General features: G+C 37.8%; 1 protein-coding gene across 2 annotated transcripts in view; it reads left to right on the forward strand.

Moving 5' to 3' along the window:
- LOC102020914 (complement C5-like) overlaps positions 1-13,975 on the forward strand; it is a 36,465-nt gene extending 22,490 nt beyond the window's left edge. For both annotated transcript variants that reach the window (XM_013513188.1, XM_005382579.2), the window contains exons 13-18: positions 2,127-2,189; positions 3,762-3,959; positions 8,287-8,377; positions 10,130-10,203; positions 12,301-12,432; positions 13,778-13,975. In XM_013513188.1, the coding sequence (XP_013368642.1) occupies positions 2,127-2,189; positions 3,762-3,959; positions 8,287-8,377; positions 10,130-10,203; positions 12,301-12,428 (554 nt within the window). In that variant the 3' untranslated portion in view covers positions 12,429-12,432; positions 13,778-13,975. The remainder of the gene's footprint in view (positions 1-2,126; positions 2,190-3,761; positions 3,960-8,286; positions 8,378-10,129; positions 10,204-12,300; positions 12,433-13,777) is intronic.
- Positions 13,976-14,429: the final 454 nt, after the last annotated feature.

Raw genomic sequence — 14,429 nt, forward strand, 5'->3', positions numbered from 1 at the left:
GTGTATATTTGCTATTGCCATATTGTTTGATTACTGTATTTTGAAATCAGGTGGTGTGATGGTGTGATTCTTCCACCTTTGTTCTTCTATTAATTTGCCTATTCATGTTCCTTTGTGGTTCTATATGAATTTTAGAATTATCTTTTCTATTTCTGAAAAAAAAAATACCATTGAGATTTTGATAGGGGTTTCATTGAACTGTAGACTATGTTGAGTAGTAGGGACATTTTAGGAATAATGAGTCTTCTAATTCTTTTTTTTGTACCTTGTTTAATTGCTTTCATCAATGTTTAATCATTTGCAGCATGCAAGACTTTCACTTCCTTAGGATTATCCTAAGTGTTTTATTCTATTTTTATTTTAAATGGGATCACTCCTAATTTTCTTTTTAGATATTCCATTGTTAGTTTATATAAATGCAAATGATTTTTGAGGGTTATTTGCATACTCCAACCTTACTGATCCAATTTTTAGATCCTACAGTTTTTCTAAATGGAATCTTTAAATTTTTCTATCTGTAAATATCACGTCATCTCAAACAGGAACAATTTTGTTTTGTTTTTTCTAATTTTATTTCTTTTTCTTGCCTAATATTCTGCTAGTATGTCCCATACAATGTTTGTTTGTTTGTTTTTGTTTTTTTGAGATAGGGTTTCACTATGCAGTTCTGAGCTGGCCTCAAACTCACTTTGTAACCCAGGGTGGTCTTGAACTCACAGCAATACTCCTGCCTCCGCCTCCCAAGTGCTGGGATTACAGGCATGTGCCACCATGCCCAGATTCCTATAAATGTTAAGTAGAAGTACTGAGAGTGGACATCCTGAACTTGTCCTTGATCTTAAAGGAAAAGCTTTCATTTTTAACATTGAATATGATGTTAACTGTGAGTTTTTCATATATATCCTTTACTATGCTGAGGTGGTTTCCTTCTAATCTTAGTTAAGAGTTTTTATTATGAAAGGATGTTGCATGTCATTAAATTTTTTCCCTTAAATATGATTATGGAATGATGTTGAATTTCATTAAATGTTTTATCTTTCATTGTGTTAATGTGGTGTCACATATTTATTGAATATTGCACCTTGAAACATCTTAGCATCCAGGGGGAAATCTCACTTGATCACAGTGCATGATCTTTTAATATACTGGATTTGGTTATATTTGCATTTTGGTAATTTTTTTTGAGTACGTGTTCATCAGAGGTACCAGCCTCTTGTTTTCTTCCTTTTTTTTTTTTTTTTTTTTTGTTCCTTGAATCAAACTCAGGACCTTGCTCTTGCCAGGCAGGCAGGCATTTGTGCCGTCGAGCTATATCCCTAGCCCAGCCTCTTGTTTTCTTGTGTAAGCTTTGGTATCAGGGTGATGTCATCCTCATAAAATGAGGAACTGTCTCTGATGTTGTCCTCATAAACTTGGAATTGTCTCTTCTCTTCAGTTTTTGGGGGAAGAGTTTGAGAAGGATTGATGTTAATTCTTCTTTACATATTTATAAGAATTCACCAGTGAAGCCATCTGATTCTTAGCCTTCCTTCTTTGAGATGGGTTTAGTACAGTTATGATTACTGATTTGTTTATTTTTTGCTTAAATAAATTGCATTTAATTTGCCAAAAGTAATGAAATTATGAATTGCCCATAACTAGTATGGAAAGCATTATAATTTGATGGTAACTGGATACAGTTCTGCCCATGATAATATCCTTGTACTCAGTAAGATGTTATTAACATCAATAGAATGAACCATTATTACATTCTTGAGGATATGGGTAGGATTTTATGAAATATTTTGTTCCTTGTCTGAAACAAAAGAGTACTCACTAAGCAAATTTTAAAGAAAGGAGCAAACCACCTAAAATGTGTGCATTTGGCACTTTTATAAAATAATATTTGAGGTTCTTGAGACAATCAATACACTTGCAAAGAGCACATAATGACACTGCTACTGAGACACATGTTTACTCTAATCATGTGTATTCCTTTACTAATGACACAGACCAGGGTTGCTGTAGGAAATAGAATGTGATATCTGGTAAAATGAGCTTGCTATGACTTTGCAACTGCTTTCAGTGCTTAGATAATTTGATAGAAAAATTTATTCTGAAGGATGTTCTCTCTGGTTTTTTAACAGATGGATCACATAAGAACATTAACAGATCAAGAAGATCCTTGAAAGAGGAAATAGACAATCTAGGTGCTCCAAAGTTTCATTTTTTTTTTCCCAGAAGTTATAATGAAATAACCGTGAATGTGCAACATTTTGTAATTCTAGCTAATTGCTCTAGAAGAGGTAAAAAGATCTGAGGGCACATCCAGCTTTCATTTTCCACAAGGATAAGCAAACTGAGTAAATTTAACCCACATAGATTTAGTGCAGTCTTAACCTAAAGGAAATAAGTATCCTTCATGTGCGTTCTCTATGGTTACAGGGTCACTGTATATTTTATTTTCTATTAGAATAGCTAGTGCAGCAGTTAAATACAGGACTTCCAATAAATTCTCACAGTAGCTAGCTCTGATGAACTTTAAGGCTAAAAGAGTAGGTAAGGCTAATTGAATTCTTACTCTATGCCAAGCACTGTTGATGCTCCATCCTCATGTTTTCTTGTTGAATTCTCACATTTGTCACATGAAGTGGATACTCGTCATTCTAATCTTCCTGATGAAGAGGTGGAAGCACAAAAAAATTAAGTAACCTATTCAACTTCAAATGGAAGTAGTAAATGGCGGAGGTAGAATTCAACTTTGAATAGGACTGATCTCAAAGCTCCCACTTTGTTGGGGATAATTTTTCTCTGCCCCACAGAGCTATGAGAACAAAATGAGGTCAGGGTGGTGAAGCAATTAGCTCAGTAGGAACTCAGTACATGGTAGTTTATAACACTTGATTCTTTTTGGAACTCCTTCTTGGAAATGCCATACTCCAATCTAGGTAAGACAGGAATCGTAATCAGTACATTGTTGTTTCTGAAAATTCATCTATCTTGGCAAGTTAAAAAACTGGGAGGGAGGTGCCAGGGAAGTAGTTCAATGATACAGAATCTGCCTGGCAAACACAAGGTCCTGAGTTTGATTTCTGGTACCAAAAACGAAACAAAACAAAACAAAAAACAAATCTGGGAAAGTGACAGCCCTCTTATATTGTGATCCAGTCATTTCCCTCATGATATTGGCTCTTGGCTCCAGGCCTGGCTCTGCTCCCTAGCAGCTGTGACTGCTTCACACCTCTAATGACTGCAAAGGACGTTCTCAACTTTAAAGTCCCCTTTGGTGTGGTTTTTTGGGGGGATGGTATTGTTTTTGTTTTAAAGTAAATGTTCTTCTAAATACCCACCCAGACTTGCAGCTTGGCTGCCTTGACCAGAGGAGTGTAACTATATGAGGGTTTGGAAACCAGCCATGTCATAGGAAGACCACCTAAATTAAAGGAAGACAATACTATCAAATACTGGGTAATTATTCAAAAGAATGAAGCACAGAGAATTAACTCTGTGGGTACCAATAAGGGTACCAGTGACAATAGTTAAAGTTTGGTTTAGAAGTCAGGAAGAATTTTTCTGCAGTGACACCCTCTGTAATAGAATAGACTGCGCGGGGAGGAACAATTTCCCTTCTGGGAGCTATTCCAGCAGGAGGATTGTTGATCACTGGTACTAAATGGGGTGAGGCAGAGGGCACCAAGGAGAAAGTTGGACCAGAGCCTCTAAGCTCAGATCTGAGACACTAAATCTGTACTTGGCTAAGAACAGTTGAATTATCATCGCAGCGTCTCAGTTCAGACACCCCACCATCCAGAAGTGCTGTTACGATGGAGCCCATAAAAGCGAGGAGAACTGCACAGAGAGAGCCGCGCGGATCACTGTTGGCCCAAGGTGCGTGGCAGCTTTCTCTCAGTGCTGCAGCCGGGCCAGTGAGTTGCGAGGTGACCTTTTGTACAAGACGCCCCTCTTGGGTCGAGCACCAGGTATGTGTAAAAGCTTCTGCTCCATGTGCAGCGCCGTGGGAGGGAACCAGGTGGATTTTGTGCTGCCATCAAAAGTACTTCCAAATTTAGTTTAACATGCAAAAGATGAAGTAAACTCCTGCAAAACCACTCAGCAAAGCAAAGGAGACTGCTAGTAATACCATTAGAGGCACACCACTAATCCCAGTAGTACCACTAACCCACTGTGGAGGTTGTAGGTTTTTATCCATCCTCATGAGAGGTAATTTGTAAAATGAAAATGCTTGACAACATGATTCTTTGGTATTCATTTGTACAGACTTCACCAGACACACATAGCACGATGCTTAAAATCTTGCACATAAACAACAGTACACTTTCAAGAATTGAAATATTATTTTTAATTTCATCACAAATCATAGCCAACAAGATGAATTACAACTAAAAGAAATGCCAGTAAGCATACACGAAAGGGATTTCCTATAATTCATTTTCACATAGCTTGTATACAAAAGAGAAATGAATAAAACATATTTAAAATGTGTTTAATTTTAATGACCTACTTTTAAGTCTATCCTCTTTGGTTTTATTTATATTCTATTTATACTACTTGAGAGCACAGAAATTAACTGAGAGGATAATTCTGAAAAATATTGCAGTTTAGGTTGAATATTGTACTCAAAAAGTAAATTATTTATTAAAAAGATCTAATGATTTTCTTATCTTTCCATGAACATATAAATGTGCTCAAAATCTGAAAAATAAAATATATTTTGAAATATAAAATTTATTGCAAATCCTCAATAATGCTGTTAGTGTAGGAAACTCCTCCAGCAACTTATAAATGTACATATTCTCATGATTTAAAAAAATGAAAATAATTTAACCTACAGGTTGAAAAAAAAGCCAGTGTTGGAAGTATGGCTATTTTTACAATATTGGTTCTGCCTATCCAGGATCAGAGGATATTTTTCCATTTTATAATGTCCTCTTAAATGTCCTTTTTCAGAGTACTGTAGTTTTCATTATAGAGATTTTTCACTTCCTTGGTTAAGTAAAATTCCTAAGTATTTAATTTTTCTTTATGCTCTTGTGAATGGTATTGTTTTCTTAAGTTCTTTTTCATTATTGATGTACAGGGACACTTGATTTTTGTATCCTGCTGCATTACTGAATCTGGTTATTAATTCTAGAAGTCTTTAGGGGAAAGTTTTTGGAACTTCTGTGTAGAGGATCATGCCATCTGCTTTACGGATTCCATTTCTTTCCTATGCTGAGCATTCATGACTTCCATAATTTTCTTAAGCTCCTCTATTTTTTATCTGTATCTGCTCTAGAATCACTAAGCATGGTTTTCATTGTGGATACCATCTCTGCAGTTATCTGAGAAATTATTTCTAATTTGATTTTTTTTCTAGAGCCTCATTCAATTGCTTTGTTGTTACCACTTCAGAGAGGCCGGGTGGGTCACTGTCAGATTGTCGCAGCTCATTCCCTGCTGGGTTTGCTTTTGGTGAGCTGGATGTCTGGGATTGCATCTTGTTTAAGAGTCTTCTTCTTTTCTTTTCTTTTTTTTTTTTAATTCCTGGGCAGATGCTTGTAAACTGCCTATGGTGAGTTGCTTCATTGCTAGTATTTAGAACCCTTAAGAAATGACTACTTCTCTGAGGTGACTTCCAGGTGTAGCTGGTTTTTGGGTTTTGAGTCTGTTGCAAGATCCCTACCTCTTCAATTTGTTGAAGATGGGCAGTTGATACCTGTTTGGCCCAGCCCCTGATTCTTTGCACTGTGCCACAGTATTTTCTGTGACCCTTAGTCAGTCTCAGTTTTAGAATACCGGGAAGAACAGCTGGTTAGAATAGCTATGTCACTCTTGGCTAGAGTGGTACCATCAGGAATAGCAATAGCATCAAGCACAGCCTAGAAAATGACAAACAGGTAACCATTAATTTGCCACCTTTAACCATATGAACTAGATTTGTGGTTATATAAGAAAATCTAAAACAAACCAGAAAGTTATATGCAGTATGTAAGTCCTTAATATGTCAACTTTGTCCTCAGGGGTTAAAATTTAAAAGGGATTAGGGAGAAAACAGAAGTAGAGAAGAGGAAGAGATTAGAAGTAAGGCTGTATGTCAAGGGGGGAATCACACTAACTTTGGGAAACTGATGCAAACCACTGGAGGGAAAGAGAGAAGGAAGAGATAAAAGAAAGAATAGAGTAACAACCACACAGAGGCCAGAAACCATGTTCACATTCATAAAAACAAGATCAAATAATAAAGGAGAAAACAACAATAACAAAACAAACAAGAGAGAGAAAAAAGAATCCACTTCCAGGTTTGTCTCTGTTGTCACTGGTAGACAACGCTTGGAGACAGAGTCCAGATTTCTGCTGATTTATCCCAGCAAGCCAGCAGTTGCTTTATGGCGGGGTAGTGGATAATCTCAGTGAACCTGCACCTCTATTTCTCCTGAAGTTCAGTCTGTATTCTGGCTGTGGGGTCTGAGAGCAGACCCATTCAGTCTATAGCAATCAGCTCACCTTCTTCAGCAGGCCTGAACCCAGCTGGGAGCCGCTAGATGGAGCCAGCAGCTGCTCTGACTTCTGAGCTCAGCAGGCCCCTCTCCAAAATGGCACCCAGCCAATTGCTGTCTCCCACAGAATGACCAAGTCCTCAGCACTCACCCCCAGCTAGTACAGCCTTTCACATCCACTGCTCCCCTCCGCTGCTGCATCTCTCTGTGGAGGCCTCTGGGCTCACCAGCAGTCATCATGTGTTCACGGGTTGGAACCTCTACTCTCACGCAGTTAGTCCCCACTCAGGGAGAACTCTCTGCCAGCTCCCTCCTTCTTCTTCATGGAACTTTCTCTCTGCGGGTTTCAGTTCTTGCTTCAGATCCTTCCTGGGTCCAGGGGACGCAGTTCTCTCCTTCCTGTCTTCCTCTCATTGCTGTATTCCAGCATCTGGACAGCAACTCTCAGAGAGGCTCTTTCTCTGCTGCTTACCACTCTGTAATCTTGGTGCTTCTCCCTGATTTTTTACTAATTCCAATTACTCTTAAATTAGTTTTCTTTAGGTCATCTTGCAGCCATTGGATCTATTTTTTTCTGTTTGGTATCTTTTCATGGACTCTACTTCTTTGCTAGTCATTCACGTTTTCGGTCATTTTGTCTAGCTCACCTAGCTTTTTATTACTGCCTTCTGTAAACTTGTGATCATTTTGCTTATTAATCCATTGTCTGTTTAGTTATATCTTCTTTGAGCTCACCAAGCACCTTACTGGCTGTTTCTTTGTCTCCTCTATTATTTATTTTGAATAATTCAGCTATGTGGCTTTTGATTTTCTCCCCTTTGATCCTCCATGGATTAGCTTTGGGAGAGTTGGGAGTTTTAAGAGGCAATTTGTTGCCTTGTTTCTATTGTTTCTTATTTTGTTTCTTTTTGTTCTATTCTGTTCTGTTGTGTGTTGCTTACAGGCATGCACTGAGACTTTTGAGAGCTTATAGTGAAACAACTTTGTTGCTAGTATGAAGATCTTTTTAGTTAGTACCTGCTTTTCAGGGATACATTCTCGGTCTGGCTAACCATAGGCCTTTACCTCTGTGCAAGATCTGGTTGCCTGTGTTAACTTGGGCTGGTAGGATGCAATGTGTTTGGCATATTGCTCTCTGGAAATGGCTTGCAGTATTGTTAATGACACAGAGGTAATCCAGATATTGGCTCACATAGAAAACCTATTAATAGCAACAACTGTGCTCTCTGGTAATAGCAGATAAATCAGCAACAATAAAAAAAAATAAAAGCTTCAAAGACACACTGGATATTAACATACTATAAGAACCAATCATATACTGCTCTTAACCTTAAGGGGTCAATAATTATAGTATAAACACTAAGACAAACCAAATATTGACATACAATAAATAGCCACTAAATGTGACAACCATACCTCCATGATCAATAGGAAAGAATTGAACAGTAATAGCATATAGTTCACTATCCAAGATTAATAAAGCTTAATTGTTATACTAGTAAAGATAGAGTGGGTAAAGAATGAATGAATAAAATTTTTAAAATTAAGCAATGGAAGATGAGGAGGTGTGACATATGAGTTAAAGGATCCTATTAAGGAGTAAAAGGAAATTAATAGAGCTAGATAAAGGTAGCAAAAAAGAACAAATAAAAGAAAAAGGATGGAGAAAAAGGAAAAAGAAAATTTAAAAAGAATGATAAAGGAAAAAGGACATTCCTTCAAACCCTAAAGTTGTTAATTAAAAGTTAAAACATCTTGCTTTACCATATAACTCTATTGTATGTTATGTTTATCCTGTGTTTTAATTTAGGACTTCCAGAAAATCCCATACTGGTAGTCCAAGTTCCAGCTAAGACTGTTTTAGAAAATTGGTTGTGGGGAGTACATCATGTTTCTAAAAGGTATTTCAAGGTTTTCATCTTTATTTTCTTTGAGAAAATTTTGAAAAATATTCAAACATAATGAGCATATGGCCTGTTGTTCTTCCAGGAACTTATCTGATAACTAAGGGTAAGACTGACATTTAATCAAAGTTAATGTGACTGGTTGGTTTCCCCCCCCCCATCTGATTAACTACAGAGTAGATGATCTTTGCACAAGAATGTAATTTATCTTACCTTGAATTTCAACTAAGCATGTAGTTTGGAGAGAGATCTTTTTCAAAAACTTCTTTCTACCAAACGCTCTAACAATACGCATTGCCCATTGAGGCATGCATTTTCAGTGCTATTTTTCTAAAACAAAAAAAGAGGTGCTATCTCCCTCATACAATAAACACATACTATAAAGCACAGAAACCTATGAAGCTTGGGGGATGATTGGTTTTGTTCAGTTACCACACCTTGCATGATGTCCAACAGTGTTCTTTATGCTCCGTGACTCTAGTTTTATCCACTTTTCTACTCCAATTCATTCTCCAAACACAGCGACCTCAGTGATGATATTGGAATCCACTTCTGATCATCCTATTTCCCCACCTAAAGCGACTCCATGTCCTACCTAGTAAAGTCTATGTAGATTAAGAGGCCTCACCCAACAGCGGCCCTGCCTCTACCCCCTTTGTACACTTTCACCCAACACACACAATCACTGTCTTTGTGTTTTTTCTTGGAAATTCTTTTCTTTTTTTCTTTTCTTTTTTCTTTTCTTTTTTCTTTTCTTTTCTTTTCTTTTCTTTTCTTTTCTCTTCTCTTCTCTTCTCTGCTCTTCTCTTCTCTTCTCTTCTTTCTCTTCTCTTCTCTTCTCTTCTCTTCTTTCTCTTCTCTTCTCTTCTTTTCTCTTTTTATCTTTTTGAGACAGGGTCTCCCTATGCAGTTCAGGCTGGCCTGGAGCTCACTTTGTAGCCCAGGCTGGTCTCAAACTTGCAACAGTCCTCCTGCCTCAGCCTCCCAGGTGCTGGGAATACAGATGTGCGCCACCATGCCCAGCCTGGAAATACTTTCTTAGCCCCACACCCCTCACAAACTGTACTTCACATTCTGCTTTAACACTACAGTTTCTATATGATTCTATTGAAGCACATATTAACCTTCATGATTGATTACAGATTTCCCTCTTCTCCAGTAACTTTGTGGAAGGAAGACCCTCTGCTATTTGTCCTATTTGGATCTAAGAATTCATCTTGTACATGTTAGACAGTTAGGAAATGTCCATGGGACACATAATTAACTATTAGACTTCTGATTTCTGAAAATTCTTTTTATTTCATCTATTTTCACATACATTATTTTCTTAGTAGAGTTCACTGAATATAATTAAGTATTTAGCTGACAATTTGTGACAGTCTTTTGAAATCCTGATTGTGGAGTAGAGCATGGAGCATAATACGTGGGAGTACGTATTAGGTTGGACCATGTGTATCTATTGGTATTCAAATATTTTTATCTGTATAAGTAGCAATTTCATATATTTAATTTAATACAATGCATAGGCAATTGTTGTGAATGTGTAAAGTTCTCTATCGTCCTCTGATCTTCTAAGTTTCTTTTGCATCATGCCATGCAGAGTCCCTGATTTAAGTTAGTTTCCTTTTGCTTTGCCTTAAGACCCCTTATCTGACATGCACAAACATTCTTATTAACAGAATTTTTGGTTCCAAATGAATTAAAAAGACTTGCCTGTGTTAGATATCTATGAAATATCATATCTTCCAGGCATCAGATGGAGGTTGTGCTACCTGATTTCCTAACTACCTGGGAAATTCAAGGAATTGGCATTTCAGATAAAGGTAAGAAGCTGGTCTGATACACTATTTGGAATCTGGAAATAGTTTGTTCATTGTAATATATCTATCATTTTATTGACAGTTCACTCAGAACTTTAGGGGGTACGTATTTGATGCTCTCATTGTAATCTGGGTTAAAAATGAAATGTCTGCATCTTTGCACATTTTTATTCAATATTTTTACAATCCAACTCTTACTGAGTAACAATTATGGATCACAGTATCATTTTTAAAGAATATACATTTGATTTTCACAATTCAATATTTTTATCCATTTAAGTGAGTTCTATAGTAATTAAATAACTTTTTGTTATGTTGGAAAATAGGATTGGGTCAGACTGCTTAAAAACCCATGCAACTTTGTAACTACAGCACTAGCAATCACAGAGCCAGAATCATGACCACGTTAAAAAAAAAAAATGTTAATTTTAACAGAAAACATTCCGGTACACATACTTTTTTCTCAAAAGTAAAGGTATCATGTCTAAAGGAGTTTTATGGAAAGACTGAAGCAGAGGCTTCTGAGTTATAAAGGAAACAAAATGCCAGGCCAGGCATAGTGGCGCATGCCTGTAATCCCAGCACTCGGGAGGCTGAGGCAGGAGGATCGCTGTGAGTTCGACACCAGCCTGGGCTGCAAAGTGAGCTCCACGCCAGCCTGAACTGCATAGCGAGACCCTGTCTCAAAAGAAAAAAAAAAAAAAAAAAAAAAGTAAACAAAATGCACAAAGATCTGGGGAGATTTATAGCCACTGAACCAGAGGGAAAAATGTAAAGGGGCCTCATGTAATAGAACACCACTTCTTATTTGCTAGTTACATTCAGGCAAGTAGTATATTTTATGATCAGCTGCTGTTATGCAGTGGTATTAAATATTAATGATACAGATAACATTGTGTAACAATCAGTGGGCTACATGTCTATGATCCCTTTACTTATTAGTTTTTAGGAACTAATCACCATTCAGGCCTGTGGCAGAACAGACTGGATCTTTAAAACAAAGATCGTAATTTATATTTTTACTTTAGGGTCTTAAACAAAATTATTCTAAGATTGGCACAGATTATTTTGTCTTCCATTTTATTTTAAAATCTCACAGACTCCTGGAGGAAATATGAATACTAAATAGATATTTGATGACATTAGGAAATTATCATTGGCTTTTAGGGGTGCGATAATGAGATTGTGGTTACGTTTAAAGGGGGAAATTGTTTCTTTGAAACACATACAGTGAAATATTTACAGAGGAAATAATGTGATGCTGGGTTTACTTCTTTTTAATTTTTTAAATTTTTCTGTCTTTTTGAGACAGGGTCTTGCTATACAGCTCAGGCTGGCCTTGAGCTCACTTTGTAGCCCAGGCTGGTCTCGAACTTGCAGCAATACTCCTGCCTCAGCCTCCCGATTACAGGCGTGCGCCACCACACTCGGCCTTGGGTTTACTTTAAAATAATCTAGGAAATGTAAGGAGAGGGAAGCACGGGGGAAATGAAATTGGCCATGCGTTGGCAGTCACAAAGCTGGGTAATGGGAGTTGTTTATATCTTCCTCTGCAGTTGTGCAAATTTGAAGCTTTTTATCATAAAAAGTTTTTAAATTCACAAATAATCATTTTCAAAACTATTCATGACCATTATTGGAACTTTTGAGACAAAGTTTTGTCTCCCAGCTATCCGCTCACCTTATCTCTTTCACTACATCAGACCTTGTTGGATGAGCCTACCTAAAAGATCATCTGTCTGTCCCTTGTCATGTCCTCTCTCCCGGTACCTTCCTTAATGCCTCGTACTGTGTGTCCCTTCCAACATTTTATCGCATGTTCACGTCTCCCTGACTGGAAGACAGGCTCCAAAAACAGCAGTTTTGTCTGTACCACTCACTGTTGCGTATCATTGGTTGGAACAGTGGCTGGCCCACGGGAGAGTTTACAATATCAATTCATTGAGGAAACAATGGCCAGAAGATAGAACTTTCAGGAGCAATGATCCATATAGGGAGGAAAAGGGAAATTCAACTTATGCTATTTTGTCTATCCACAAAGTAACAAAAATACAAGAATTTGAATACACTGATGTGTACTCATACTGTCACCTCTTGAAGGTCTATGTGTTGCTGATGTGCTGAGGTTGCACGCCGACGAAGACCACGTCTCTGTCATAAACAACAATATTACAAGACTCAATGAAAAGCAACAGTTTTTAACATCAAAACCACAGGAATCTAAGTAAGCAGGTAAGTGCATGACTCTAGATTCAATGGCTGAGAAATCTGAGGGTAAAATCACTTCGCTTCAATGCACAAGGTATCTAAGCCTGTGTGGGGAGACTGTGAGGGTCAAGGAGACGGTGAAGACCTTTCAAACTATAGGGTATAAGGAGGAAGCTGAATGAAAATGTAGGCAGGAATATCATCACACTGTACTCGGAATGGTGGGAGATAAGAGAAGGTTTCCTTAGCTGAATCTGTAGAAAGAGAAAGCAGATTAGTGGTTGCGAGGTGTTGGGGAACGGGAGGGTTGGAAGGTTCCACTGCTTAGTGGAATAAGAAATGATCCACTTTGCTGAAGCTCAAAGAGCTACACAATAATTCCCAAACACAAACATAATCCTCAAACACTGTTATCAATATACATATATTTATTTATATCTCCTTCTTACCCCAACTATCATTTTGTGCTATCAGAGTGCTTGACCAAACTTGGAATGACAGCCTGCCCCCTGCTGGCTGGCTTCTGGTGCTTACGTTTTCATCAACTACCTGCCTGGTGGCCTGCTCATCCATGTCACCAACAGCCAGAGAAAAATGTTTATTTTGGTTGAGTACATGTTAGCAAAAAATTGCCCTTTTTTTTTTTTTTTTTTTTTCAGTACAGGGATTGAACCCAGGGCCTTCACATTGAGCTCCGTCCCCAACTTTTTTTATTTTGAAATAGGCTTTCACTAAGTTGCCCAGGTAGGACTCAAACTTGTGGTGCTCCTACCTCCCCTTCCTGTGTGCTAGGATTACAAGCATGCACCACCATGCCAGCTAAAGTTTTAAAATATGTTTAAGGTCTTAAAATGAAATATTTCAGCTGGGTGTGGTGGCGCACGCCTGTAATCCCAGCACTTGGGAGGCTGAGGCAGGAGGATCATTGTGAGTTCGAGACCAGCCTGGGCTATAGAGTGAACAGCATAGAGAGACCCTGTCTCAAAAAGACCAAAAAGCTGAAATATTTCAATATATTACTTAAATAAATTCTGTGTTCTAAAGAGAATGCTCCATATTCCTCCCCATGAAAAAAAGTTTAATAATTCTGCTAAAATTTAATATCATGTTTCTAAGCAGTTGATAAGCAGTATTTGTGAACATCAAATGCAAAAGGAAAAAAAAGGTACTGATACCAAATACAGTGTTCATTCTTTTTTTTCCCTTCTTATTTCAAAACCAAATGTTTCCCAGTTTACCCTCAGTTTAGGCAGTGCTAAGACCTTAGACCCACAAGGAAATCGGAACTGCACAAGTCTTCCAGGAACGCTGCACAATAAGAATTGGCTCAGTAGACAGGTGTCTCTCTTTTTCTGCCTTCTGTTTTCAGCCGTTGACTCAGAAATGCTGGTTGGTGCTTCAGGAACCTTCTGGACAGCAACCTTCTAGGTACCAGGATGATGGAACAAAAAAATTAATCCCTGCCCTACGACATGTAGAGGATCTATTCCAGCCCTTGACTGCTCACCACTGGATTTCTTTTAAGTGAGGAGGAAATAAATAAACGCTTGTTTTATTTAAGCAACAATTACTTTGATTGTCTGTTATATACAGTAGAATCTAACTCTAATTAAGGTAAAGTCATATTTAATACTGTTTTTATTGCTTCTAACAAGTATAATGTGTGAGCAGAAGTTTATCAGGTGCATTACATTTGCTACTTCTCAACCCCAGGTTTATGTCATCTTTCTAGCTCTTACCTCTGTTCTATTTTCTTCACACATTTGTCTCAAATATCTTGCTTTGTACTTTTTTTAATTGCACAAGCAATATATCAACCTATAAACAATTTAGACAACATTTCTGTATAGAGGCTATACATGTTTTCCTTCCATCTGGCATGCTTTCCCCCCATGTAGGCAAGCAGGCCAGTCTACAGAATGCCAACCACAGAAAGCCAAACCACCAAAGGGCCAGTTCAACCAGTGACCAGCTGCTAAATGTCCACCTTGTTGACTCTGTCAAACGATGACCTGGAATGG

The sequence above is a fragment of the Chinchilla lanigera genome, unplaced genomic scaffold (genome assembly GCF_000276665.1).
Source record: "Chinchilla lanigera isolate Chin_1 unplaced genomic scaffold, ChiLan1.0 scaffold00018, whole genome shotgun sequence".
In the NCBI taxonomy this organism is placed as follows: Eukaryota; Metazoa; Chordata; class Mammalia; order Rodentia; family Chinchillidae; genus Chinchilla; species Chinchilla lanigera.